Raw genomic sequence first — 26507 nt, 5'->3', positions numbered from 1 at the left:
CTGAGAGTCAGGGCAGGAATCGACAAAGACTGACAATAAGCAGCAGAAAAGGGTTAGTGGCGGAGACATTGTCTATCAAACAGAGAAATCAATAGGAACCCCGCACCCTCCAAACCCTTCTTTTATATTTGATAAGAAAAAAATGGTTGGTATGTGTTTTATTATGACGTTGCTTTTGCAGCTTTTGTGATATGGACTCAAATAGCACAAACATGTAAAGGTCACATGTACCCATCCAAAAAATAAAAAATCAGGAAACGCGCAACTTCAATCATGGTCCAAGAAAAATCATTGAATTTAGTTTTCATACACACACAGGCACGCAAGCACGCACATATATATATATGTATATATATATATACTAATTTATGTTTTCAAAAAGAAATCTGATTCATTAGATTACGAAGCAAGCTGATTTTGCAGCAAAACGTTGAGCTATGAGATTGAATAGAATTGCCACGGCATGATGGGTGGAGGTTCCCCCTGCTGGGGATCTTTTAGTGAGTGCTGGATGATTATTACCATTTTACCAGACTCTGTTTAATGATTCTTATTAGTTTCTTGCATAGTTACTAAAACAATGGATTTTATATAATGGCTATCAAGCATGTCAATGACAATACATTGGGGCAAGGATAGGGGGTGGCGATGTTTGTTTTCAAAAATTGTAACTGGTTCTCCTTCACCAATGATTTTGACAGTCAGGAGCAAGCCATCCACATCTGGCAAAGTAAAATTTTGGATGTGCTCCGCTGTGACTCACTGAAAGAGCAGACCCCTCTTAGAATCCCTACCGGAACTGAAGGGTTGCGTTCCATGTGGGAATGCGATCTACTTTGGGAAAATGTGCATAAAAGCACTGCTGAGCAGACTAGATGGGCCTCTCTGGTCTTTGTCTGTCATCATTTACCATGCTTACTATGAGGGACTTTAATCTTACAGGGAAAACATTCACATAGCATTAGGAAATCTTTCTTATCAAGCGGCTGGCTTCACCTGTGTTCTAATAACCAGATACCTGGTACCTCTAGTTGCTGTCCAGAGACCTTGTGGCATTGCTAAGATGCTTGGTGTAGCATAACTGTGTATCATATTCTGTTACATATTTATTCAATGAAATTTATAATCCGCTTTCCTGATTTAAAATAAATCACTCAAAGCTGTGTACAGTCATAAATACATCGATCTACAACACATTCAGATCATAAAAGAAAGTAAGCCAGTACTTCAGACAAATTACAAATTGTGCTCTTTCCATACCTCGGTATCATTCATCATCAACCATGTCTTTAATTTCTTACCGAATTTCTTTTCTACCGATAATCAAATTGTGATTCAAGAAATGAATGAAATTTCTGTGGGTTTCTTTACAATAATCCAAAAATGCCCTTTGATTGCTAACAGTCACTGGAAACTCACTCACTATAGCAAGCTTTTTGGTTCCATGTAATTAAATAATTGAATTGAAGACTAGAAAAGGAGTCTTGAAGCAATACCCCCCACATGAGGACATTCAGGGTGACAGAGCTCACTAGATAAATACAATACATGTGGCAGATAAACTCCTAAGATACCAGTTTGTTTTCCTACAGTGTGCATGGGTGCAACTTACTCCTATTTACATAATGCTGTCATTGTGGAGACAGCTCTGTAGAAAGGAAATCTCAGAGTGGCAAGCTGCTTTCCCCAAACAGCTCACAGAGTACAGAGGAGCAAATGAAAATGACAGACCTGATAAAAAAAAAAAAAAAAAAAAAGGTTTTCCTAGTCCCTACCTATGGAATCCATCTTTACTGAATAAGGCACTAGTGAATGCTGGAGATCAGATGTGGGTCTCCAAGTTTCCCAGCTCTGCGCTGGGATCGGCAGGTCAGGCTGCCAGACCCTCCGAGAGGACCTGCAGGACAGTTCAGTGCCTTGTGAAGCGGCACCAGAGCAGGGACGTGTGATGAGTGCACGTTCTCTAGCATTCCTGGGGATGCCCCAATGCTCCTCCTGTATCTGCTCTCATGCAGGGGTGACCACATCACCCGCCGGTGGCTCTGCTTTCTCTGCTTGGCAGGCTCCTGTGTGGGCATCCACAGGCAACTTTGTGACTCTCCATGGACCTGCCTGAAGATTTCCACAGTAATCTACAGCTTCAGGTAGCTGCACTTGTATATGCACAGCAAGACGTAAGAACACCCATTAAAAATAATAATTAAAAAAAACCAAAACATACCACAGCATGGGGACGAGACTGAAGTTTGATACAGAAGATCAGTGCACTGCTATATAAATGGCTCAGTGTTTTTTTCTTTAGTGGAGCATATTTTAGCCATCCTGTCTGTACTATTAACAATACCATATGGTTATTATTATATCAAGATTCAGCAAATACACATAATTCATAATATTTATGGATCTCATTTATGTCATCCGAAAATGTATTCTGCACTTGTTCTCTCTGCTGCCCGCCAGGACACCGATACCGGTGCCTATTATCCTTTCTAGGTCGTCAGAATATTTAGACCTATCCTTTTCAGTACCATGGAATACCCACAGTATATTCCCACCATCCCCAAGTGTTACTCCTGAAATCCAAACCTGTCGCTAACTTGCACCTCCGGATAGGCCCGGGGGGGGGGGGGGGGGAGCTTACCTGTGCCGGCTGGCGGCCCTGAGCCCGCTCTGCGTCTGGGACACCCCCTGGGCCGTCTGCACCTGGCTCTGAGGTGCCGCCCCTCCGGTATACAGACTGTACCTCTGGGGGTAACTCACAGCCCCCAGGCAGCAGCAAACAAATCCAAGGAAGGCACCGCAGGACCCGACAGCGGCCATGGCAGGTGAGGGCGCTGGAGAGAGGCGGGAACCTCAAAGCAGGGAGTCCAAACGCTTCGGAGAGAGAGAGGGAGAAGCCAGAAAGTATCCAAGGCACCCGTGGCTCAGCTTCCCCGAGCCTGCTGGCTCCCTCCTTCACTCTTTCTCCATTCCTCCCTCGGAGAGAGCAGCGCTCCCTCACTCAGGCATCCTTCAAGCACAGGAGTCTCCCCTAAGCTAGAGTCTCCTTCAGCAATAAAACTAGATACATAGATATATATATTAAAAAAAAAAAAATTTAAGCTGGCAAAAATTCTTAAAACGTTTAGTAACTTCTTCCCAAGCTCTGCGTCCCTTCCAGTAACGTGCACTTTGTACAGTTCAATCCGTCTGTATCCTCAGCGCTGATGGCAAAAGTTGTTCTTTTTTTTTTTTAAGTTAATTTTATCGCTTTTGTCTTCTCGCTGCCTCATTCACCCTTTCAAAGTCTGCTCGGGCAGCTCCCGTCTTCAGTCCCTCTCTCTCTCTCTCTCTCGTTGTTCCTTCCCCCTTTCTTAAACCTCTCGGACAGCCTACTCCCAGCTAAAAACTCCCACTAAAGGAACTCAGCGAGAGCGAGCAGGAGATGCAGGGCTTGTTGAAAAAAAGTCCGTCCTGTAGAGCAAGCAGAAGGGGAGAGGAAAAAGGAGGTGACAGCACCGATAACGCTCCCAACTCTTTCCAAGCAGTGCTGCTCACTGCTCTTCCTGTCCCACTGCGCAAATGCCTTTGGAAACTTGATTATGTTTAAAACCTGCTTTACTTGCCACTCACTGCTAGGTTTTTTTTTTTTCCATTTTCTTTTATGCTTTATTTTTTAGCACTTTTGGCCCTGGTATTACTCTAAAAAATGGCGACTTCTTTCTTTTCTCTTCTTACTTAAATCACATAATCTGTTTTGTTTTTTTTTTTAATTATTATTATTATCTTTAAGCGTGCATGCACGTATCCAGTTTTTTGTGCCGTGCATCCTCTCCATTTTTCTGCAAGATTCTCATGTCCAGTTCACACTCCCTCCTACCCTGTGTGTCCTCAGTATCCCCCCCCCCCCCCCAGCTCTTGCCTCACATCTGGTTCTTGTTAAACCCAGGGAATGCTGGCGGAAGAAAAAAATTATAAAATGAAAAAAAAAAAAAAAGTGAAGTGAGAAGGGCATTAAGCCAGAAACCCCAAACTTCATGCAACCTCTTGCACAAAAGAGCTACTGAGAAATCAGATACTCAGACTAGACTTTAACAAGGGCTGGTGCTCTCTGTAATTTCATTTCCTTATCCTGATTTTTCCAACTGCCAAAATAAAAGTTTAAGGTTTTATTTCAAATGTATTTGTTTTTTATTGTTTAAAAATAATTCTTCTTAATTCTGCAGTGTTTTTTTGGGTTTTTTTTTTATAAGCTCTCTGGGATGTTCAAAAAACACAGGCAGCAGTTTTATCTCCTTCCTCACTCTGAAGTGCTCTTTAGAAAATAAAATAGGAAATTCTAGCTGAGGTATGTGGAGTGCCCCCCTTCCTTTCCATATGCCAGCGGTTGTGAGCGTGAGGAAGAGCTAGTGAGAAACAGCTTTACAGCTCGTGCTGGCACCTTGGCACTCTGCAGGGGGTGTTCCTATATCCCAGGACTTTATGAAAGGATTCAAATTCTGATTCGGAAAAAAAGAGCGAACCAGCAGAGGGTTAGATAGCTCAGTAGCTTGGCACAAAGCTACAGAAATTTCCACCGTTCGGGCAAGATGCCTGAGTGGACTGACGGAGGAAAATAATGTCAGGTTTGGAAACCGTGCCTTCTCAAGAAGGGTACACCCTGTAATTTGGTCCAAAATGAGTAGCTCTCCATCTTGCCCTTTCTAACCAGTTTCCTTGTTCCAGTGCATTTTACTCTGCCAGAGAAAAAAATGTTTCCATCTTTTCTTCCTCTTCCGTCCTTCGTGAATTGTTAACCTGCAAATCATGCAGTGGCTGCCACCTTTGCAAGGGGACACACGAGTGGATTGGAATATGCATCAGGGATGCAGGCACGTGAACAGATTCTTTGGTTTCTAGGATAGGATAGCTCAGGAATGTGCTGCCTGTCTTCACTACAGTTGGCCGGCTCAGTGGCCTGGCACAGGGGGGGATATAGTGCAGTCCACCCCCAGAAAGTCAACTGAAATTCAGAGTAGGTCAATAGTAGCCAAAAGTTGTTAATGCGCAATGACATTTTTGTTGCCTTTCAGCTGGGCTGGCGGCCTAATCAGTTCCTGTGGATACTTGTCCCTATCACTAAGCACCATCACAGTTGGCATTAATTGACACCCTAGTCAGCAATCTCGAGAATTCCCTCGACATGGAAACCCAACTGTCCTTTCACCCCCCGCAGGTGGTTCATGGTTGAAGTATATTATTAGACAGAAGGGAGCAGGAGAGAAATTTGTGCTGTATGTACAAATTTGTTCTAATGATAAACTGAGAATTTCAATTTCCACTGCTATCAATCTTGACAACTTTCACTAGCACTAAATAAATCATTCACACTAATCCCCCCCCCCCCGCAAACCCCCCCCACAGATACATTATTTCAAAGTAAACATCTAAAATGTACTGTAAAATGCACAACTTACTGTACAAGTGGAATTATAAAGTCACACAAGATGGGTGAGTCCTGCTCAGAATTCCTGAGCTGTGTAAGTGGGCAGCCTGTCTGCAGGTACCTGGCCCACTGCACTTTGTTTTCATGCTGTAATAAAGGTAGCTGGGCTGGGTTGTGGGATATTTGTCTCTTCTGCATAATATTTTGTACTCCCCTGGATTTCTCAGAATAGAAGCCTATGTGACTTTTGAAGCACAGGGCCCAAGGAGCTTTAACTCATTTGCACTTAATATACAACAATAAAATCATTACACTTCAGTAAATGAAAGTTACATACAGCAGAGAGCAAAAGGGTCAAGTATTTCTTTTTCTCATAGAGGCACCTTAAACAGAAAAAAGCCGTATCTACAATTAATAATGAAATAAAATATGAACATCCAGTTTCCTTCTACAGAAACTTTAAAACTTCTATAATGTATGCTTATTAATCCTAAAAATGAAAGTAAATTCACAAACTCCTGTTCTAATGTCCACACATTCCTTCTCATCTGCTGTCAGCAAAGATAGATTTTGCTCCTCTGGTTCTCTGGTATTTAATAATTCTCATGACAATTTGCACAAAAATCAATGGTCTCCAATCTGAGTTTATGCCTGGATTAGTCATGACAGGTTCTGTAAAACACAGGCAATAACACATACCAACAAACGGTCAGATCACTGATGTCAGGTCCTACATAACTCAGCTTCTAAAGAGAAAGCCACCACGATTAAGTAAATTCAGCAGTTAGCAGGTAAAAGTAAATTCTTGCTTTGCATCAGAGAGTGGGTTGGACTCACTTTTGGAGGATTCCGCCCCCAGGAGGTGAATAGCGGCAAAGTATTAGTTTTTCCCAAACATCTACTGTTGGAAAAGAGGATATGTGAATGCTGTTTGGTGCACTTTCAAACACTTCAAAAGTTATTTGGACCCGTCCAAAATTCCCATGACATTTTGCAAATAACCTTTGAAGTGTTTGAAAGTGCACCAAACAGCATTCACATATCCCCTTTTCCAACAGTAGATGTTTGGGAAAAACTAATATTTTGCCGCTATTCACCTCCTGGGGGCCGAAACCTCCAAGAGTGAGTCCAACCCACTCTCTGATGCAAAGCAAGAATTTACTTTTACCTGCTAACTGCTGAATTTACTTAATCGTGATGGCTTTCTCTTTAGAAGTTGAGTTATGTAGGACCTGACATCAGTGATCTGACCGTTTGTTGGTATGTGTTATTGCCTGTGTTTTACAGAACCTGTCATGACTAATCCAGGCATAAACTCAGATTGGAGACCATTGATTTTTCTGCAAAATGTCATGGGAATTATTAAATACCAGAGAACCAGAGGAGCAAAATCTATCTTTGCTGACAGCAGATGAGAAGGAATGTGTGGACATTAGAACAGGAGTTTGTGAATTTACTTTCATTTTTAGGATTAATAAGCATACATTATAGAAGTTTTAAAGTTTCTGTAGAAGAAAACTGGATGTTCATATTTTATTTCATTATTAATTGTAGATACGGCTTTTTTCTGTTTAAGGTGCCTCTATGAGAAAAAGAAATACTTGACCCTTTTGCTCTCTGCTATATGTAACTTTCATTTACTGAAGTGTAATGATTTTATTGTTGTATATTAAGTGCAAATGAGTTAAAGCTCCTTGGGCCCTGTGCTTCAAAAGTCACATAGGCTCCTATTCTGAGAAATCCAGGGGAGTACAAAATATTATGCAGAAGAGACAAATATCCCACAACCCAGCCCAGCTACCTTTATTACAGCATGAAAACAAAGTGCAGTGGGCCAGGTACCTGCAGACAGGCTGCCCACTTACACAGCTCAGGAATTCTGAGCAGGACTCACCCATCTTGTGTGACTTTATAATTCCACTTGTACAGTAAGTTGTGCATTTTACAGTACATTTTAGATGTTTACTTTGAAATAATGTATCTGTGGGGGGGTTTTGCGGGGGGGGGATTAGTGTGAATGATTTATTTAGTGCTAGTGAAAGTTGTCAAGATTGATAGCAGTGGAAATTGAAATTCTCAGTTTATCATTAGAACAAATTTGTACATACAGCACAAATTTCTCTCCTGCTCCCTTCTGTCTAATAATATACTTCAACCATGAACCACCTGCAGGGGGTGAAAGGACAGTTGGGTTTCCATGTCGAGGGAATTCTCGAGATTGCTGACTAGGGTGTCAATTAATGCCAACTGTGATGGTGCTTAGTGATAGGGACAAGTATCCACAGGAACTGATTAGGCCGCCAGCCCAGCTGAAAGGCAACAAAAATGTCATTGCGCATTAACAACTTTTGGCTACTATTGACCTACTCTGAATTTCAGTTGACTTTCTGGGGGTGGACTGCACTATATCCCCCCCTGTGCCAGGCCACTGAGCCGGCCAACTGTAGTGAAGACAGGCAGCACATTCCTGAGCTATCCTATCCTAGAAACCAAAGAATCTGTTCACGTGCCTGCATCCCTGATCCATAGGGAAGGGTCCAAATAAAGATTTTCAGAACACACAGGAGACAAAGCCCACCTCCTTAGTGGGCTCTGTTCCCACCTCCTAAGGGTCTATTTATTTATTTATTGGCTTTTAATATACCGACATTCGTGGGAACATCATGTCGATTTACAATGTAACAGAAAGGAGGAAAATACATAAAACCAGGGGGAGGGAAGAGGGAGCAGTTAGAAAAGGAGAGACGAAGAAAGGATTGATACATAGGCAGGGAAGGAAAAGAGCCAGTGACTGAAAGAGAGCCACTGAGAGAGTTACAATATAATGTGGAAAACTGTGCTTAAAATAGAGCTGGAAGCCTCCATAGCTCCGCGGCAGCTCCATGATCTAGAATCTCCATGGCTGACAGACTTGCATGGGCACAGTGAGGCACTCCTTTTGCTGTAGAAGTTCCCTCCACCTGCCCCATCTGTTTTCACCCCCCTTGTTTTCTTTCCTGTTTTTTCACTACAATTACCTCCCTAGGGATGGAGAAAGAGTAAAAGAGTCAGACACAGCCAATGGATAGCTTACATTTTTTTTATTTGTTTTCCGTTATTTGAGCCATGTGTATTAGGTACATGAAGAAATTAGAGCCTGTGTAGGTCCATGGTTTAGAATCCCCAGGACTGTGGGTTCAAATCCATCAACTCTGACAACTGCCTCTATTGTATGCAAATATACCTCATGCATATTGATTATGCATATCCTGAAAAGCAGGCCTGTTTGTGGCTCTTGAGGATCAGAGTTGGCCACCATCTATTGAAAACTTATTTTGCCAGATCCTACCTACTACACAAGTTGCTATCTATATGTATTCAGCCCATCTTCCATTCACACCTCTTTCTCATGATCACTTTCTGGCCTGACCCTGTACACAGGCACTCACACCCATCATTTATGCACATGCACACCACAAAGGCCACCAATTGTAACAAAAAATAAGAGTTTGTTTATCTTAGAAAAAAATAAATGTTATTTCAGAGGCTGACAAAACTATTTGATGTCTGCTGCTATAACAATTGTGCTCAGAGCAGTTCACATAAAATATTAACATTTCATATTGAACTGCAGTCTTAAAACTAAAATAAGGATAGTAGAAACTAGAGGTTTCACCCCTGCTAGAGGGCTCTCAGCTCGGGACTTTATCTTCGTGCCTAAGTGGAAAATACACGGAATGACTTGGTGGGGTGACTGACATCATATACTGACATACGTGTTATGGGAGTCTCCGTTTAGTGGACCCTTGGGCCGACCTGCTGGAAACTGGGAAAGGTGGTCAATGTCTCTAATGAATAGCAGGCCAGGAGGCAGATGTTCAGGCAGGACGTAGATGCTCTTCACCCTGGAAGCTCGTACTCCCCCGGGAGGAGCCCATAGGGGCCCGGCCGCTGGGACTTAGGCGGGTTGTGGATTAGGACAGGTAACTGGAACCAGACTAGGACAGTAGCAATACTGTAACTGGGCTCGGGTTCTGGAACCAGGCAGGAACTGTAGCAGGATTCGGGTACTGGAACCAGGCAGGAACTGTAGCAGGATTCGGGTACTGGAACCAGGCAGGAACTAAGCAGGGACTGTAGCAGGCAGGCAGGAACCAGGCAGGTACTGTAGCAGAAACGGAGCAACGAAGCAAAGCGAGTCACTCCGGGGCACAGTGCAACAGGAAACTGGGAGGCTAACCCATTGCAAGGCAAAGACTGGATGGCCGCGGCCGGCTTATGAAGGCCGCGGCGTCTGATGTCAGGAGTTGGGCGGAGTCACCACTGGCGGGAAACGGCCTAGAAAAGCGCCCAAGTGGCGTGCGCGTGCACCTAGGAGCCGGGCGTCCAAGGGAGACCTCGCAGCGGCGCAGCCCCAGTGGGGACGCCGCCAAACAGGCCGCAACCCAGGCCTCTGGAAGCGGGAGCAGGTCCGGGAGCCTGGAGGTAAGGGCCTGGCCGCGGTGCTCGCGGCCAGAACCGCAACAATGCGTGGCTTGATGATGTAATGAAAGGAGCTATAGAATTCTCAACCCCACCCCACCTGCTTTCCCTTAAGTGTACATGGACCTTAAGGGAACCCCCAAAAAAGAGAAGGTGAGAATTGCATGTAAACATCAAAGAATATGTTTGCTGACTCCATGTCCTGGATGTATGCATTATAGAAGATGTCTTCTTTTTGCTTTGTTGAGGTGAAGGAACGGGGGTTAGAGGTGTGTGTGTGTGTGTGTGTGTGTGTGTCTCAGTGGGGAAAACATGGAAGAGTGTAGATCAGAAGACTTACAGGAGGTAGGAGGGTGAGGGGATGTATGTGGTAGAGGGTGGAGTGTGTGCATGTGGTGGTGGTGGCATAGGTGGGGTATGTAGGTAGTACTTGATGAGTGACGTGTATGTGCGCACTCTTTGCTACCTTCACTCTCCACTTTCTCTCTCTATTCCTCTCCTTCCCCACTCCCCAGGTGTGCTGAGGATGGTGTGAGTGGTGTCTGCAGGTGAGTGAGAGGTATGCTGAAGGGTGAGTTTGGGGTGTATGCATCAGGGTATATGTGTTGGGAGTTATCTCTCCATCTCTCTTCTTCCTCCCTTTCTCTCTCCTCCCCCATGTGTTAGAGGGGTGTGTGTTCGGTGTATGTGTATGTGTGTGTGCTAATTTTCTGCCTTGCACTCCCCACTTCTCCCCCTTCCCCTTGTACTTTCCACTTTCTACCCCCTTTCTCTCCATCCTGGAGTGGTGGTATACATGCTGTAGGGATGTGAGAGTGAGTTGTGTGTGTTGCAGGTATGTCTGTATGCACCTTTCCACAATACACAATACAATCTATCCTCCTTAACCAATGTGTGTGTGTGTGTGTGTATGTGTGTGTGTGTGTCTGTCGGTGGTACATGTTATAGGGTTGGTGGTGTTATGGGGTTGGTATGGGGGGTGAGAGTGATGTGGATAAGTGTGAGTGTGTCTGAGGGGATGCAGGTTGGAGGGAGTGATTTGGAGTGTGTATGTATGTGTGTAAGTGCGAACACTTTTCTCTCCTTGTACTCTCAACTTTGACTCTCTCCCCCTCACACTCATCCCCTCTCCTCCTCTGTGTGTGTGATGGGGGTGAGGGGTGTGTATGTATTGTGGGTTTGATGTGAGTGATGTGGAGGATATTTGAGGGATGGTCATGTGTGCCAGGGAGTGACTGTGTGTGTGTGTATGTGTGTGCATGTATATGCATGCACTCTTTCCCCCTTGCATGTTACACTTTCTCCTCCTCCCTCTTCTCTCCTTCCTCTGTGTGTGTATGGGTGGGAGGTGTGTGCGTGTAGAGGGTAAGTGTCAAGAGGGTAGTAGGTGGATTGAGTGTTGGTGGGGTGAGTTGGGTGTGGGGGAGGAACAACTCTCCTGCTCCCCTCTATATGTGTGTGTGTGTGTATAGGTGTGTTGCAGATGGGAGTGTGGGGGGATATATGTGTGAGTGTGTGTAGGTATGTGTGCATTGGGAAGGGGTTGTGTGTGTGCTTGTGTGTGTTTGTATGGGAGGTGATGTGTATAGATGGGCACACTCTTCCCCACTTGCAATCTCCCATTTGCCCCCTCTTCTTCCCACTTACACTCTCTTTTCTTCCTTTTTTCCTCTCCCCCTCCTTCTCACTGACCCACTCTCCCATTAGTCTTTCACCCTCCCTCACCTGTTCCCACCCCCTCATTCAACCCCCTTGCTCAGCCCTTCCCATCTCCTCTTCCATTCAAACTTCTACTCTGGCAATCCTCTTATCCATGCCTATTAGGGATAGGCAGTCATTTTTAACAAAATGCACAATTGCAACAAAGCTATCTATTTTGTTTCATTTCAGGGGACCCGGAAAACGAAGGAAAGATCGCTGAAATTTCATTGTAAATCCAAATTTTTGTGATACTGTGCGGAAATGCCATAACCGCGCATAAACTGATGTACCTGGGGTTTTTTTTAGGAAAGGGGCCCTGGTACTTTGTGCATAATGACGGTAACTTTAATACTTGCGCGCAGGCGCACATGAGCACGTATGTCAGTTCGCATCCAGAGACACGTCCATTTTATAACATACATGTGTACATACACACGTATATGTACGCATGGAATAAAACTGCCTGGCCACATGTACGAGTGTGCACAATTTGATATGGTGAACGTGCGCAGATTTCAGGTTAAAATCTCAGAATGCCCATGTCCTGCCCATGATCCCGGTGCCATTGGGCAGCCCCTGTCACATGGAAGAAGCAAAGAGCAAACGACGCCATTTTGAAAAATGGCCTTGTTAAACTCTACATGACAGATTTCTTGCAATGCAGAGGACATATAGTCATCAACTAGAGCCCACTGAGACCTATCCAACAGAAAGGAAGTAAATTGCTGCAACATCGTGTACCCCGTGCCAAATGATCTCTGTGATTCTGGATGGAACAGAATTGAGGGTCCTTGTCCTACATCCATGGCACCTCCTCCTCCTGCTGTTCTCAAAAACAGAGCAACAGCAGGAATGCACAAGGTTGAGAGGAAAAACAATGACAGTGGGGATGTCTTAATGACAACACAGAAAGCAACAGATGGCAAAAATGTGGTGATCTTTAGACACAGACATACGTTGGCCTTACAGGCCAGCAGATCTTCATGCACTGCAGCTTGCTAAGGTATTGGCAGTTTGTTTTGTGATAATAGTAAGCATTGTTTTGCATCTGTGTAAGTGCTGATGTTTTCCCTATTGAATCCAATGGAGCTGGGGTAAATATATGTTTCAGAGAATATGCAAATTAGATGGTATGGTGATAGAAGTCTGGGCAAGCGTTTTCAGCTTCTTCTTCCATAGATCATATTATCTTGGACTGGGCATGCTAAGTGCAGTTTTTTGTCTTTTTCTATAGGAGATCAATATCATCTGAATTACTTTGTATATCCAAAAGGGGATAATTGGGCTCAGGCAAATGTAAATGAGGCAGCTAATGCATTCCATGACTTGGAACGCCTGCTGCAAATGCTTCATTATACACTCATTATCATTCAATTCACTGTCAGTTATACTCTTGCATAGTCTCTAGTCCACCTTTAAAATTGCAAGAGTATAACGGACAGCTCAAATTGGGTGATTTGACCTCCTACATCATGAGAATGCAATCTCCATTGAATGTGTTTGAAAGAAGTACTAGAGCCACACTATATGGAAAAAAATATATACTTGGATCTCTCTGACTCTTCCATCTTACTATATCATAGAATGCTTCCTAACCCTGTTGGGGGCCAACTCAACAATAGCAAAATAAATCATCTCAACCATAAAATCAAATTACGCTCAGTCATGTTAACAGGACTACTTTTGCTTACCTTTTTTTCAATTGTCTAAATATTGTTAAACCGAGCCTCCCTAGATTTGCAGGCAGATATTATCAGAATGAGAGCTGATAATTTTCTTTAAGTTCAAAGAATACCAACATGTCTTGCTCTTATTGCAAATCATTGTAGGAATGCTTCTTCTGGTTTCAATATCTCTAAGCTATGGAGAGCCCAAAGATTAAGAGACGTGCTGCATATGTAAAGGCCCTTTAGCCCCTGTTGGTAAGTGTTTCCTCTAAACTCCTTGGCAGTGTAGGTTGCCAAAAGCATTTACAAATTCTGGAATTAATTTTTCTGTAAGAATCATGACTAGTAATTTCTTCCTCAATCACAAACAGTCCGCCTTTAGTACTCGAAAGCGGAAAGGAAAGGCTGCCAGATCATCTGAGGTTGTCCAGAAGGTGAGACAGGCCAGTGTTGCTGCAGAATAGAAGTTTAATTCTTTCTAAGGCTGTGGAATTAAAGGATCTTTTACATGCACAGAAAATCTATGCCTTGGCCAGTTCTTTTAACACAGAGATGAGAGGCACAACTGGGGACCAAATCAATAAACTGCAGGGAAGCTTTATATGGGAGCAAACCACATGCAGAGTTGTTAGAGCCCTTCCTGCTGAAATAGCGCAATGACAGACAGAGACATTCAGCCAAGAAAAAGCAGCACTATCAAGGGTCACAGTATCAAAGGTTCACAAAAATGCTAAAAGTTGGAGTCCTTTATTAAAATGTTCACTCAGGTGAAACGGCAGATAGGGCTGATACATATCAAAGGATGCCCGACTGGATTGTACCATTGGAACAATAAATGAATAGCATGGCAGCTACAAGTACACCGGGTGAGAAGGAGATCTCTGTCTCCCCCCCCCAAAAAAAAAAATAAATAAAATAAACTGAAAGTCCAGGTGGGTAAAAAGGATGAAAAAGAAACAATATTTATTTATTTAACAGGTTTAGAGTCCTCCTATCTACAAATTTCACAAATCCCTTAAACTCCATAGAAAATAGTAAGAGGGTAAGTCAGGGTGTGTGGGGGTGGGGGGTGGGGAAACATATGAGAAGATAAGGGAAGAGAAATGGGAAATGGTCATGGGGAGGGCAAAAGTATGTCAGCCCTTGCACCCTGGGCTCTCCCAGTACTTGTTTGGTAGCTATAATCTTTTCCTTCAAGGTTCCTTTCTCTTCCTTTCCCTCTGGAGTCTCAGGCTCATTGTAGCTGAAAATCTCTGATTCTGGTGAACTTTCCCAGGTAGATTGCTTCTCCTCTAGCACCTCTCAGTGCACTCCTCCCAGCTCTCAGGACCTGTTAAGAGTGTGGAGCTATCTCTTCACAGAGAAGGCCCAGAGAAAAGAAAAAGGGGTCACCAGGATGGAAGGAGTTCCTGAGACAAAGAGGTTAGGGCTGTTCAGCTTGAAGAAGAGATGACTGAGGGGACATACGACAGAGGTCTATAAAATTATGAGTGGAATAGAATGGATAAATGTAAATCGGTTATTTACTCTTTAAAAAAATACAAAGACTAGGGGATGCCCCATAAAGTTAGTAAGCAGCACATTCAACAGGTCCTCCTGCAACCTTGCTTCCCGAGTGCCTTGTTTCCTTGCCTCATTGTTACCCTGCCCTGTCTGTCCTTCCTATGTCTTGGTCCCCTGTGCCTTGTCTTGTCTTGTCTGTCCATCTCTGCTTGACTCCTGGTTCTGACTTCTGCTATGGATATTGACTACTCATCTGGACTACTGACTGCCCTGACCCTAGCTTGAACCTCGACCTACCTGTTCGTCGCCTGCTCCGAATTTGGCCTGGACCCAGATACTGCTTGCTCGCTACTTGCCTCGCCCTTGGATACTGTTTGGTCATCACCAGCCCTGACCTGTGTTTGAGATTCAACTTAATTTGAACCTTCCTTACAGGTCTCTCGCCTGAGCCCTGCCGACCCCTGGACCCCAAGGACTCAACCTGCAGGAAACAGGGCTGGTATAGGTGAAGCCCCAACTCCAGTCCTAGTAAGAGCGAGTCCACCTACTGTCAACGTGGGCCTAGTAGGTCCGCCTGCTAGGCTGCATCAACCATGACAGAGCCAAAGGGCCCACATCCATGACACTGAGGGCATTCAGACCAGCTGTAGCCTCCAAATACATGAAGGGCAGGAATACCTTTTAAGGGCAAAAAAGTGGGCACCCCATTACAACCTCCCCTGCATTTGAATATTCCATATAATGGACAAATGCTTTCAAAATACAGAATGGAAAATTATATGCTAGATATTAACAACATGTAGCACAAACACCATTTAGTATATAACTTTTTCACATTATAAACCTCACATTTCTCTCATGTGCAGACATAGGTTGTGATCTGATTCAGAACTTCTCAGACCTCCAGGCTCTTTGTTTCACATGCAAAGAAACTTAAGAGCTAAATCACCTTAACTTTGGCCATGGACTGAACCTCAAACTCACATTCTTTAAATTGTATATACTCAAAACTAGGTAGACAAGAGTTGGGAGGCCTTTCTCAGAACCAAAGCCAGGCAATGTGGTGCCTATGGCCAAGTGAAAAACTGGCCCTCACCCATTACACAATCCATGATACAATAAGTTGGGGAGACTTTGTTAATGTTTGTACAGCAATGCTCATGGCCAGTGCAAGGGGATTAGGTGCCCTCCACCCCATCACACACAATTAAAATGTATGCATTTATAATAACATTTTACAGGAAAAAGGACGTTCAAAACACAGTCTACTGAGGTAAAAATATCACTTACAATATGTATATTATATTTACATGCCCTGGTACCAACCAGAAAACCCTGCAAAAAAGCAAGAGGTCCTTGGAACTCATATGGTATTAGGCCTACTATTATGCGTCTTGGGCATGGGCATAACCCTCAGAGAGCCACAAGAAAACAGAATTACAGTGCATAAACTTTCTATAGTCAAAAACAACACTAACTGCCAGCATTCAAACAGCAATAACGTCTACTTATGAAAGTTAACACTGCAAATATTACATCCCCTATAGGAAAACAGAACGCAAGCCAAGCTGCTCTAGATCCCTAAATACAAAATACCAACACTATTGGAATATCTCACTTCAGTCATACATACAAAACACAATAGACCCTCAAATAGCAGAATAAAGAGACCGATAAAATATAAATAGAAATGTACAAACAAAAACTGAACAGGAACCTCAGAAGCCAAATTCTATATGAACTGCAACAAGAGAAACCAGAAACATTACCATTCCTCAGAAACAATAAAATTAGTAAAACCATACCAATAAAAAGAATAATTGAAATTAATGAATAGAACAGCATCAAAAAAATTAAAAACACACATACAAATTTTCCAAACATCAATAAAATATTTCCAATAACACAAATAATACCCAATAATTAAAACTAATAAGGATTTTAAAAATCCCCTGTTAATCCATTATCTAGAACTTTTGATTTCTAGAAGTCCTAAAATTGTCATGGATTAGCAGGCAGAGAGGAAGTGGGGTCAGTCTCCCACACACATGCTCTCTCTCTCTCCCACACAGTCTTGCTCCCCTTCCCCCCACTCCCTGGCACTCTTGTCCCAAACCCCTCTCCCCTTTCAGATCCCCAAAGCCCCAGCAGTTTTGCTGCCCTCTCCTCTTTCAGACACCTCACTCCCAGGAGTCTTACTCCCCAGCCCCCCTCTCCCCTTCCAGATACCCCCCCTCCCCAGCAGTCTTGCTCTCCAGACCCCTCTCCCATCCCAGCAATCCCACTCCTCAGAAGTGTTATTCCACAGCTCCCTCTCTTCACCCAGACCCCCCACTCCTCAGCAGCCTTTTCCCCCCTCCCAGCGCCTCTACTGCCCAGAAGTCTTGTCACCCCCCACCCCCCCACACCTTCTCACCCACAATCCCCTCACTCACCGCAGGTGACCAGTGCATGATTTCCTTAATGCTGCTCACCCCCACAGTGCTACTGCAATTAGGGTTGCCAACTTTTCCACAGGACCAGGACTGGACACTCAAGGGACCAAGGGGGCAGGGCCCTCCCCTCCCCTCATTTGCATAATTTTGCATACAATAAAATCAAGAAAAGTAAAAACGTGTGCATGGACTTATCTCTCTCTCTCATACACAAACACACACTTTAAAACAGGGGTCTCTCTCCAAGCTCAGTCATCAAGGGCCTCGATCCAGTCAGATTTTTAGGAATGCCACAATGAATATGCATGAAATGTGTATGTACTGCTGCCATTGTATGCAATAGGCTTCATGCCTATTTATTGTGGAAATCCTAAAATCATGACTGAATTGCATGTCTTGAGGATAAAGTCTGGAGACCTCTGCTCTCAGGCACGTTATTAATTAGGGAATTCTCACACACGTATTTACTGAGACTCACACTCACACACGTGTATGCAGACCAACAGGCTGGGGAGGGATGACCTTTGCAGATTGGGAGGGGTTGGAATTGCTCTAGAGTGTGTGCCTATAAGATGAAGCCTGGGGAGAGAGGGGCATCAGTTACTCAAGGGATGTGTGTGCGTGTGTTGCTTGAGATGGGGAATTTTTTCTGGAATAAATGGGATGTTGTAGTACTTGCCCCCCATTTTAGTCCCCCATTCTCTCTCTGTCTTGTCTTTCCCCTTCTTCTCGTCAGTCTCCCGTCTACTTTTCCCTGTTTTATCTTCACCTCATTCCTCTTGCTCTCTCTAATACCCCCCCCCCTACTCATTGCTCCTGCTTTGGTCCCCAGACACCAGCAATCCTGGTCCTCCCATCCATCCATTTTCCATAACTGTGGTCCCTGCCTGATGGTTGCAAGTCCGGCCTCGTTTGAAGCCAGGGGTGCTGAGAGCCTGGGCTGGGCAGCAGCAGATCCCCATGTGATGATGGCGGGCAGTAGGGTCCTACCGAGTCCCACGTGCAGCATGGCAAAACTAAGGCAGCCATTTCCATGCTGCACGGTGTGCACTCAGGGACACAGCACAGCTGCCATGGCAAGAATCAGGGAAGGATGAGACTTACCATAAGCAACAGCACCAGCAAAAAGGGTAAAAGCGTAAACTGCTATTTTTTTAACTTGCTTGCAGGGGATGTAACATCCCTTGTAAGAAGTTGCAGGCAGGGGGAGGATAAAAGCTCACCTTGTCAATCATTCATTGATTGACAAGGTGAGCAGCTCTCTAATTGGTTGAGGTAGGTGGGGCATGGACCCAGTGGACCCAGCCCTTTCTGAACCTTCATGCCCTATAGGCTGTGAGCCTCAGCATGTACAGAAGCTTTTTTTTTTATTTCCTGCCCAGCCAATTGGTGCAGCAGCCAGAAGGAAAATGTAATCTGATTGGTCCCTAACCTGGCCACCATTTTCTAATTTCTGCTACCTGCCTGGAACCAGATTTTACAGTGGTCCGGGTTACACAGTGTAACCGGTCACTGTACAACTGAGGGGGAAAACCGGACTATCCGGTCTAAAATCAGGTAGTTGGTCACCCTAACCACAATCCCCCTCATTCATCCTCCCTGCTTCTGAAGAATCGAAGGATCGGGCCTAGCAGCGCAGGCTGCTTCTTCGTCTCAGCTCTTTAGCTGTCGGCACCATTCAGATTCTGAAGAATAAGAATAATGGAGCAGATGGAGAGAAAGAGAGATAGAGAGGGGAAGAGTAGAAAGCACAAGGGGAGAATAGAGACTCCATAGAAAAGAAAATCACAGAAACCGAGCATAGAAAGAATGATAGGTGTCCCTTTTTTGCTCCTGCAAAGTATTTCTGCCCTTTATAAACACACATTATTTAAACAAATCACATTCTTATTACTCTCTCAAATAATACAGAAACAAGGAGACACTCCATGAAACTAACAATCAACAGATTTGAAACAAATAATAGCACTTTTTCACTCAATGCACAATCAAGCTGTGGAATCTGTTGCCAAAGGATGTGGTCAAGGTGACTAGCATAGTAGGGTTTAAAATAGGTTTGAACAAGTTCCTGGAGGAAAAATCCATAAACGTTATTAGCTAGGTAGATTAAAGAAAGCTATTGCTATCCTTGAGAGTGAGTAACAAGAAATAAATCTCCTTTTTGGGATCTGCTGGGTATGTTAGACCCGGACTGGCCATTTTTGGAGACAAGATGCTGGGCTTGATGGACCTTGGTCTGACCCAGCGTGGCATTTATAATATTCTTATGCAGACTCCTTCTCAGCAGACACTGAGAAATCCTGTTGATACTCTTTAGAAACACCTGGCTGATGCTTCCCTGTAAACAGCAGCTCCGAGGAATCTTCTCCCTGCAAGGCAGTCCTCCCTAATCCTCTTTCTCCAACTCTGAAGAAATACCTCTCAGACAGAACAGGAGCATGAGCTTAACTTTCCTCTTCCTTGAGACCTCTTTCTTGGATCTCCAGGATATCTCAAGAATCCACTCTTGGACCCCCATGAGAAATTCTCCAAAGTCTTAAAGGGGACCAGCCCTTTCTGAACCTCATGCCCTATAGGCTGTGAGCCTCAGCATGTAAAGAAGCTTTTTTTTATTTCCTGCCAGCCAATTGGTGCAGCAGCCAGAAGGAAAATGTAATCTGATTGGTCCCTAACCTGGCCACCATTTTCTAATTCTGCTACCTGCCTGGACCAGATTTTACAGTGTCCGGTTACACAGTGTAACCGGTCACTGTACAACTGAGGGGAAAACCGGACTATCCAGTCTAAAATCAGGTAGTTGGTCACCCTAACCACAATCCCCTCATTCACCCTCCCTGCTTCTGAAGAATCGAAGGATCGGGCCTAGCAGCACGGGCTGCTTCTTCGTCTTTGGCTCTTTAGCTGTTTGGCACACATTCAGATTCTGAAGAATAAGAATAATGGAGCAGATGGAGAGAAGAGAGATAGAGAGGGGAAGAGTAGAAAGCATAAGGAGAGAATAGAGACTCCATAGAAAAGAAAATCACAGAAACCGAGCATAGAAGAATGATAGGTGTCCTTTTTTTTGCTCCTGCAAAGCATTTCTGCCCTTTACAAACATACACCTTGACCACATCCTTTGGCAACAGATTCCACAGCTTGATTGTGCTTTGTGAAAAGTGCTATTATTTGTTTCAAATCTGTTGATGGTGTAGTTTCATGGAGTTGTCTCCTTGTTTCTGTATTATTTGAGAGGGTAATAGGAATGTGATTTGTTTAATCACACTCACCCAGCTCTCCATACACCCCATTCATCCTGTCACCCATACACACATCCAAATCCCCCATTCACACCTCATACTTCATACATCTTAAACCACACGAACTTACACATTCCCATCAGACACATACCCACATATAACCCCCACACCCACCAAACACATACTCACAACCTCATTCAAAATTATACACCCATCCTGCACATATACACCATGCATGTTCCCCTTACTTATACTTATGGGATAGGTGGTGATGTCCTTTCATGGATTACAAACTGGTTAAAAGACAGGAAACAGAGACTAGAATTAAACGGACAATTTTTTTCAGTGGAAAAGAGTATACAGTGGAGTGCCTCAAGGATCTGTACTTGGACCGGTGCTTTTCAATATAATTTATAAATGATCTGGAAAGGACTACGACAAGTGAACATAATCAGATTTGCAGATGATACAAAAATTATTTAGAGTAGTTAAATCACAAGGGGATTGTGATAAATTGCAGGAGGACCTTGAGAGATTGGAAAATTGGGCATCCAAATGGCAGATGAAATTTAATGTGGATAAATACAAGGTGATGCATATAGGGAAAAATAACCCATGCTGTAGTTACACAATGTTAGTTTCTGTATTAGGAGCTACTGCCCAGGAAAGAGATCTAGGCGTCATTGTGGATAATACTTTGAAATCGTCAGCTCAGTGTGCTGTGGCAGTCAAAAAAGCCAACAAAATATTAGCAATTATTAGGAAGGGAATGGTGAATAATACGGGGGATGTCATAATGCCTCTGTATCGCTCCATGGTGAGACCACACCTTGAATACTGTATATATTTCTGGTCACCACATCTCAAGAAAGATACAGTTGTGATGGAGAATGTACAGAAAAGGATGACCAAAATGATAAAGGGGAAGGAACTGCTCCCCTATGAGGAAAGACTAAAGAGGATAGAGCTGTTCATCTTGGAGAAGAGATGGCTGAGGATAGAAGTCTTTAAAATCATGAGAGGTCTAGAATGGGTAAATGTGAATTGGTTATTTACTCTTTTGGATAATAGAAGGACTAGGGGCACTGCATGAAGTTAGCATTTAGCACATTTAAAACTAATCGGAGAAAATTCTTTTTCACTCAATGCACAATTAAACTCTGGAATTTGTTGCCAGGGAATGTGGTTAGTGCAGTTAGTGTAGGTTTGGATAAGTTATTGGAGAAGTCCATTACCTGCTATTAATCAAGTTGACTTAGAAAATAGCCACTTGCTAATACTAGCATCAGTAGCATGGGACATACTTGGTTTTTGGGTACTTGCCAGGAACTTGTAGCCTGGATTAGCCACTGTTAGAAACTGGATTCTGGCTTGATGGACCCTTGGCCTGACCCAGCATGGCAATTTCTTATCAGGCCGATACAGTACAGTGCACTCCAATGGAGCGCACTATTAGCCGGCATTTGGATGTGCGTTTTTGACGCGCTAGCTTTAACCCCTTATTCAGTATTATGGTAATAGCATGTCCAAAATTGCGTCCAACCCCCAAACCTAATAACGCCCGCAACATGCAAATACATGTTGATGGCCCTATTAGGTTATTCCCCGCGCGATTCAGTAAGTAAATGTGCAGCCAAGCCGCACATTTTACTTTTATTATTTATTATATTTTATTTTATTATTTAATTTATATACCGGCAACCGTTTGCACATCGTGCCTGTTACAGATAACTTACAAACAAAGATATGTAGGCAGAGCCTTTACAAAGAACAGTGTTTAAACATAGCTCAGAAACAGAGCAAACTAGCAAACTTGTGGAAAGAGGGTAGGGGTGGTCGAGACAGGGGAGGGGGCGGGGGGGGGAGGGTGGGTGGGTGAAAAACAGGTACAAAAGGAGTAATATTACAGGTACAAAAGGAGTAATGTACAGGGGTCGAGAGATTATTGACGTATACATAGGTTATATTATTGACATCTATATACATTGGCAAATTGACAAATTGGCAAATTGGCAAATTGACAAAGGTAGGCGCTAATTTCTCCAGGCTCCGGGAAAGTGCACAGAAAAGCAGTAAAAACTGCTTTTCTGTGCACCCTGCCGACTTAATATCATGGTGATATTAAGTCGGAGGTCCCGAAAGTTTAAAAAAGTAAAAAAAAAAAAAATTTGAAATAGGCCTGCGGCTCGCGGGTTGAAAACTGGACACTCAATTTTGCCAGTGTCCGGTTTCCGACCCGTGGCTGTAAGCGGGCTCGAGAACCGACCCTGGCAAAATTGAGCGTCGGCTGTCAAAACCCGCTGACAGCCGCCACTCCTGTCCGAAAAGATGGCACTAGGGACGCGCTAGAGTCTCTAGTGCCTCTTTTTACTGGCCCGGGCCTAATTTAAATAAATTGATTTACTGTATCGCGCACACAGGAAGAGTGTCCTGTGTGCACTCTGGGAGAGCGGGTGGCTCGCCCACTCTCCCTCGTTTTTTACTGTATCGGCCCGTATGTTTTTATGTTCTTATGCATAGACACAGCCACACATTTTCGTACACATACCACACAGACACCCCAACTCCCCACCTGTACCCCACTCTACACACTCACACATTCCTACATACCCACTGCACACACAAATACCATACACCTACAAACTCAACACACAAACTCACAGCACACACACTCCCACACACTGCTACACACACTCTCCAAACCATACCAACCAACACATTCCTACACCCACATGCTCCCACACAAATTCACAACTCATACACTCTACCAACCACATAAGAAAACTGACCTTACCCATCCATGCATACACACATCCCCCAACAACTCCAGTCACCCTGTAGACCCCTACCTACATTCCCCACAAATATCCACACTCCACACATTTCTGAATCACATATCCACCACAACTCTCCCCCCCTCCCCACCACCATATATACCCCTTCTGCACATCTATGTTGGAAAACATTCAAGAAGCCATGTCTCTGCATGCTTTTCCTATTGCTTCCTATGTGTCTGTCTTTAAATCCGAATCCCCTCAATCATGTGAATGTCACATCTCCAGATTGGTAGGTAGGCAGGTAGGTAGGTAAGTGTATGTGTTTTCAATTCTGTGTCTCCCCCTCCAAATATCTTATCACCCAATTTCTTCTTTGCTTTCTCTCATCTCGGTGTCATTTTTTGTAATCAGTTTCTACCTCCTTCAGTATTTAACTTTCTGCCTTTCATTCTCAATTCTTTGTCTTTCTCCATTTTTGTTCTTTCTCTCTTGTGAACTTTTTCACTTTGACCATTCCTTCTGAACTGTGGTTCGACTGTATCCCCTTTTTAATGAAGGTATCATCCATGCGACTCATTTGCAATTCAACAAAGTATCTTTCTTGAAGTCCAGCTCTATTCCAAGTGATTTATTGTTCATTACAAGAACTCTGTATATATTTTGACATGGTTTAGCTTAGAAGTAAGTAGCAATTTAAACAATATAATTGTAATCCATTACACGCGATCCCCCCACGGAACCGTGTTTTGATGCTTTTTGTCCACTATTTTTAGTAACATTTGTTTATTTCTTTATATATTTAGATCGATGACCCTCCCGACACTGTCACTTGAAACATGGTTCCGTGTTGGGGGACCGTGTGTAATGGATTACAATTATATTGTTCAAATTGCTACTTACTTCTAAGCTACCATTAAACCATGTGAAGGTTTAGAAACATTTTCAATGGATTGGAATCATTTTGACCATCCTCTTTGCTCTATTTGGTTTTATGTGTAATTGCCAACTTTATTGTTATTTGTCTTTATGGTTAATTTTATTGTTATTCGTATTTTTGCCTGTAAAATATTTTTAACATGTACTTTACCTTGAGCTATCACTAAAAAGGCAACCCAGACATATACATAAATAAAGTCACCGCTGCTGCTTCCCAACTGATGTTGTAGCTAGCAACTAAGAAGAATGAGGCTGAGCATGAAATTGTTGGGAAGGGAAGGAATCACAACTCTCACGAAGAGGGGAGATTGCAAGGCTGAAAAGGAGCTGAGGAAAGAACATGACTGTTCAGATAGGAGCAGGGCAGAAGGCAGCTGATGAGAGGAAAAGGGCAAGGGGATAGTTAGCATCACTTTCTATTAGTTGATCCCATTCTGTTGCATTTACAGTAGGGATCCTCACTTCTGTCAGTATGTAAGTGCCTTCATTTCCAACCTGACCACTATGAGATGGTGGGAAGGAACAAAGAACTTTTTGCTGGGACTCTGGGTCCCCCCAAAATTATGAGTCAAGTTTTATCTGCTCTGATACAAGTCACGTTATTGAAAATATTGAAAGAAAGAACAGAGAATATGACAAAAGATAAGGGCCGTAAGGCCCATCTACTCTGCCACATTTCAATCCTGTATAGTGCCATAAACCCACTTGATATCTGTCTTTGTCCTCATTTCTTTGCAATAGGAATCCTCTGTGTTTATCCTAGGCTTTCTTGAATTAGTTTAGTTTAGTTGACTTTCTTAATTGCTTTTCTGATATTGGTAATCAAAGCGATAAGAAGCCTAATCAAATAATAGCAAAATAATCAATGCAAATAAATAAAAATAAATAAAATGGTATAACAAAAGTAGTAAAAACAGTAATCATATGAACACATACAAAACTGGGAAACAAAATACAGAGGAGCAGTAATAACATTAAAATTAATCATTATCAGACAGTTTATCTACATATTATTTATTAATAGGTGCACTACAATAGAATCAGATTTTTATTATTTATTTTTATTTATTTAGACATTTTATATACTGTCGTTCCATGTATAGATCACAATGGTTTACAAAGTGACATTTATAATAGTGATTCAACAAACAAACAGTAATTGGTTATAGGGGAGGTATTCGTAGACAGGTATTAATATTTAACAAGTAAAATTATCTATTTTGCATTAATAATTGCTCTAGTACTTAAGGCAAAATAAAATGAGATGATAGTTTTTCACATCTTAGTTAGATTGTTGTTTGAGAATCTTAAATTCTCTTGTTTAGTTTATTCTTCATGATTCAATTATTATATTTTGTTCTTTTAGTCTTTCTTGCTCTGTATATTCCAATGCTTTTAAGTTAGATTATAAAGATTTTTGAATAGCCATGTTTTTAGCTCACATTTAAATCTCTTTCTGTCTGGTAAAATTCATAGCATCTCAGGCATTGAGCTCTAGAGCTTTGGACCTGCTATGGAAAATACTCAATTTTTTATTTGTGTCAGATGCATATTCCGTAATGTGGGAATAATTAATTTATTTTATGATCTTAATGTTTATTGCGGATTGTATGTTTGTAGAGTCATTCCTAACAAGCCAGCGTTATTGGAATGAATGATGTTGATTATAATCATTAATACTTTATAGTAGATTCTGGCTTGTACTGGTAGCTAGAGATGTGAATCGGAACCGGAATCGGTTCCGGTTTCGGATTCGTGGATTATCGGGAAATTATTTTTCCCGCGGTCCAATTGTTGTTTTGTTTTTTTTATCGGCTGTGCTGAGCCGATAACCCAAAAACACAGCCCGACCCTTTAAAATTAGTTCTTTAGTATCCCCCCACCCTCCAGACCCCTCAAACCCCCAAAAAAAAATTGTTAAGTACCTGGTGGTCCAGTGGGGGTCCCGGAAGCATTCTCCTCGCTCTCGGGCCGTCGACTGCCAGTAAAGAAAATGGCGCCGATGGCCCTTTGCCCTTAGTATGTGACAGAGTATCCCGTGCCATTGGCCGGCCCCTGTCACATGGTAGGAGCAATGGACGGCCAGCACCATCTTTAAAAATGGCGCAGGCCACCCAGTGCTCCTATCATGTGACAGGGGCTGGCCAATGGCACAGTTACCGTTGTCACATACTAAGAAAGTATGCTGGGAGTCCTAGTAGTAAGAGTTACAGTAGTCTAAGGTTTGAGAGATTAGTATTTACAATACCGTACAAAGTCTGACAAAAGGTAATACTGGTTTCAGTCGATGTAGTATACGCAACTTGGCATAACCTGTCTTGATTAATTTATTGATGTGCATTTTCATTGTTAGGTTCTCATCCAGCTATATAATCTAAGTCCTG

At 43.1% G+C, this 26507-nt stretch overlaps 1 protein-coding gene across 1 annotated transcript in view; it reads right to left on the bottom strand.

Annotated features, from left to right (window-relative positions):
* EMILIN1 (elastin microfibril interfacer 1) overlaps positions 1 to 3542 on the bottom strand; it is a 132415-nt gene extending 128873 nt beyond the window's left edge. The window contains 1 exon segment of the mRNA XM_029596299.1: positions 2642 to 3542. Within this exon segment, the coding sequence (XP_029452159.1) occupies positions 2642 to 2820 (179 nt within the window). The 5' untranslated portion in view covers positions 2821 to 3542.
* Positions 3543 to 26507: the final 22965 nt, after the last annotated feature.

The sequence above is a fragment of the Rhinatrema bivittatum genome, chromosome 3 (assembly GCF_901001135.1).
Source record: "Rhinatrema bivittatum chromosome 3, aRhiBiv1.1, whole genome shotgun sequence".
NCBI classification, from domain to species: Eukaryota; Metazoa; Chordata; class Amphibia; order Gymnophiona; family Rhinatrematidae; genus Rhinatrema; species Rhinatrema bivittatum.
This window is presented reverse-complemented; position numbering and strand designations above follow the sequence as displayed.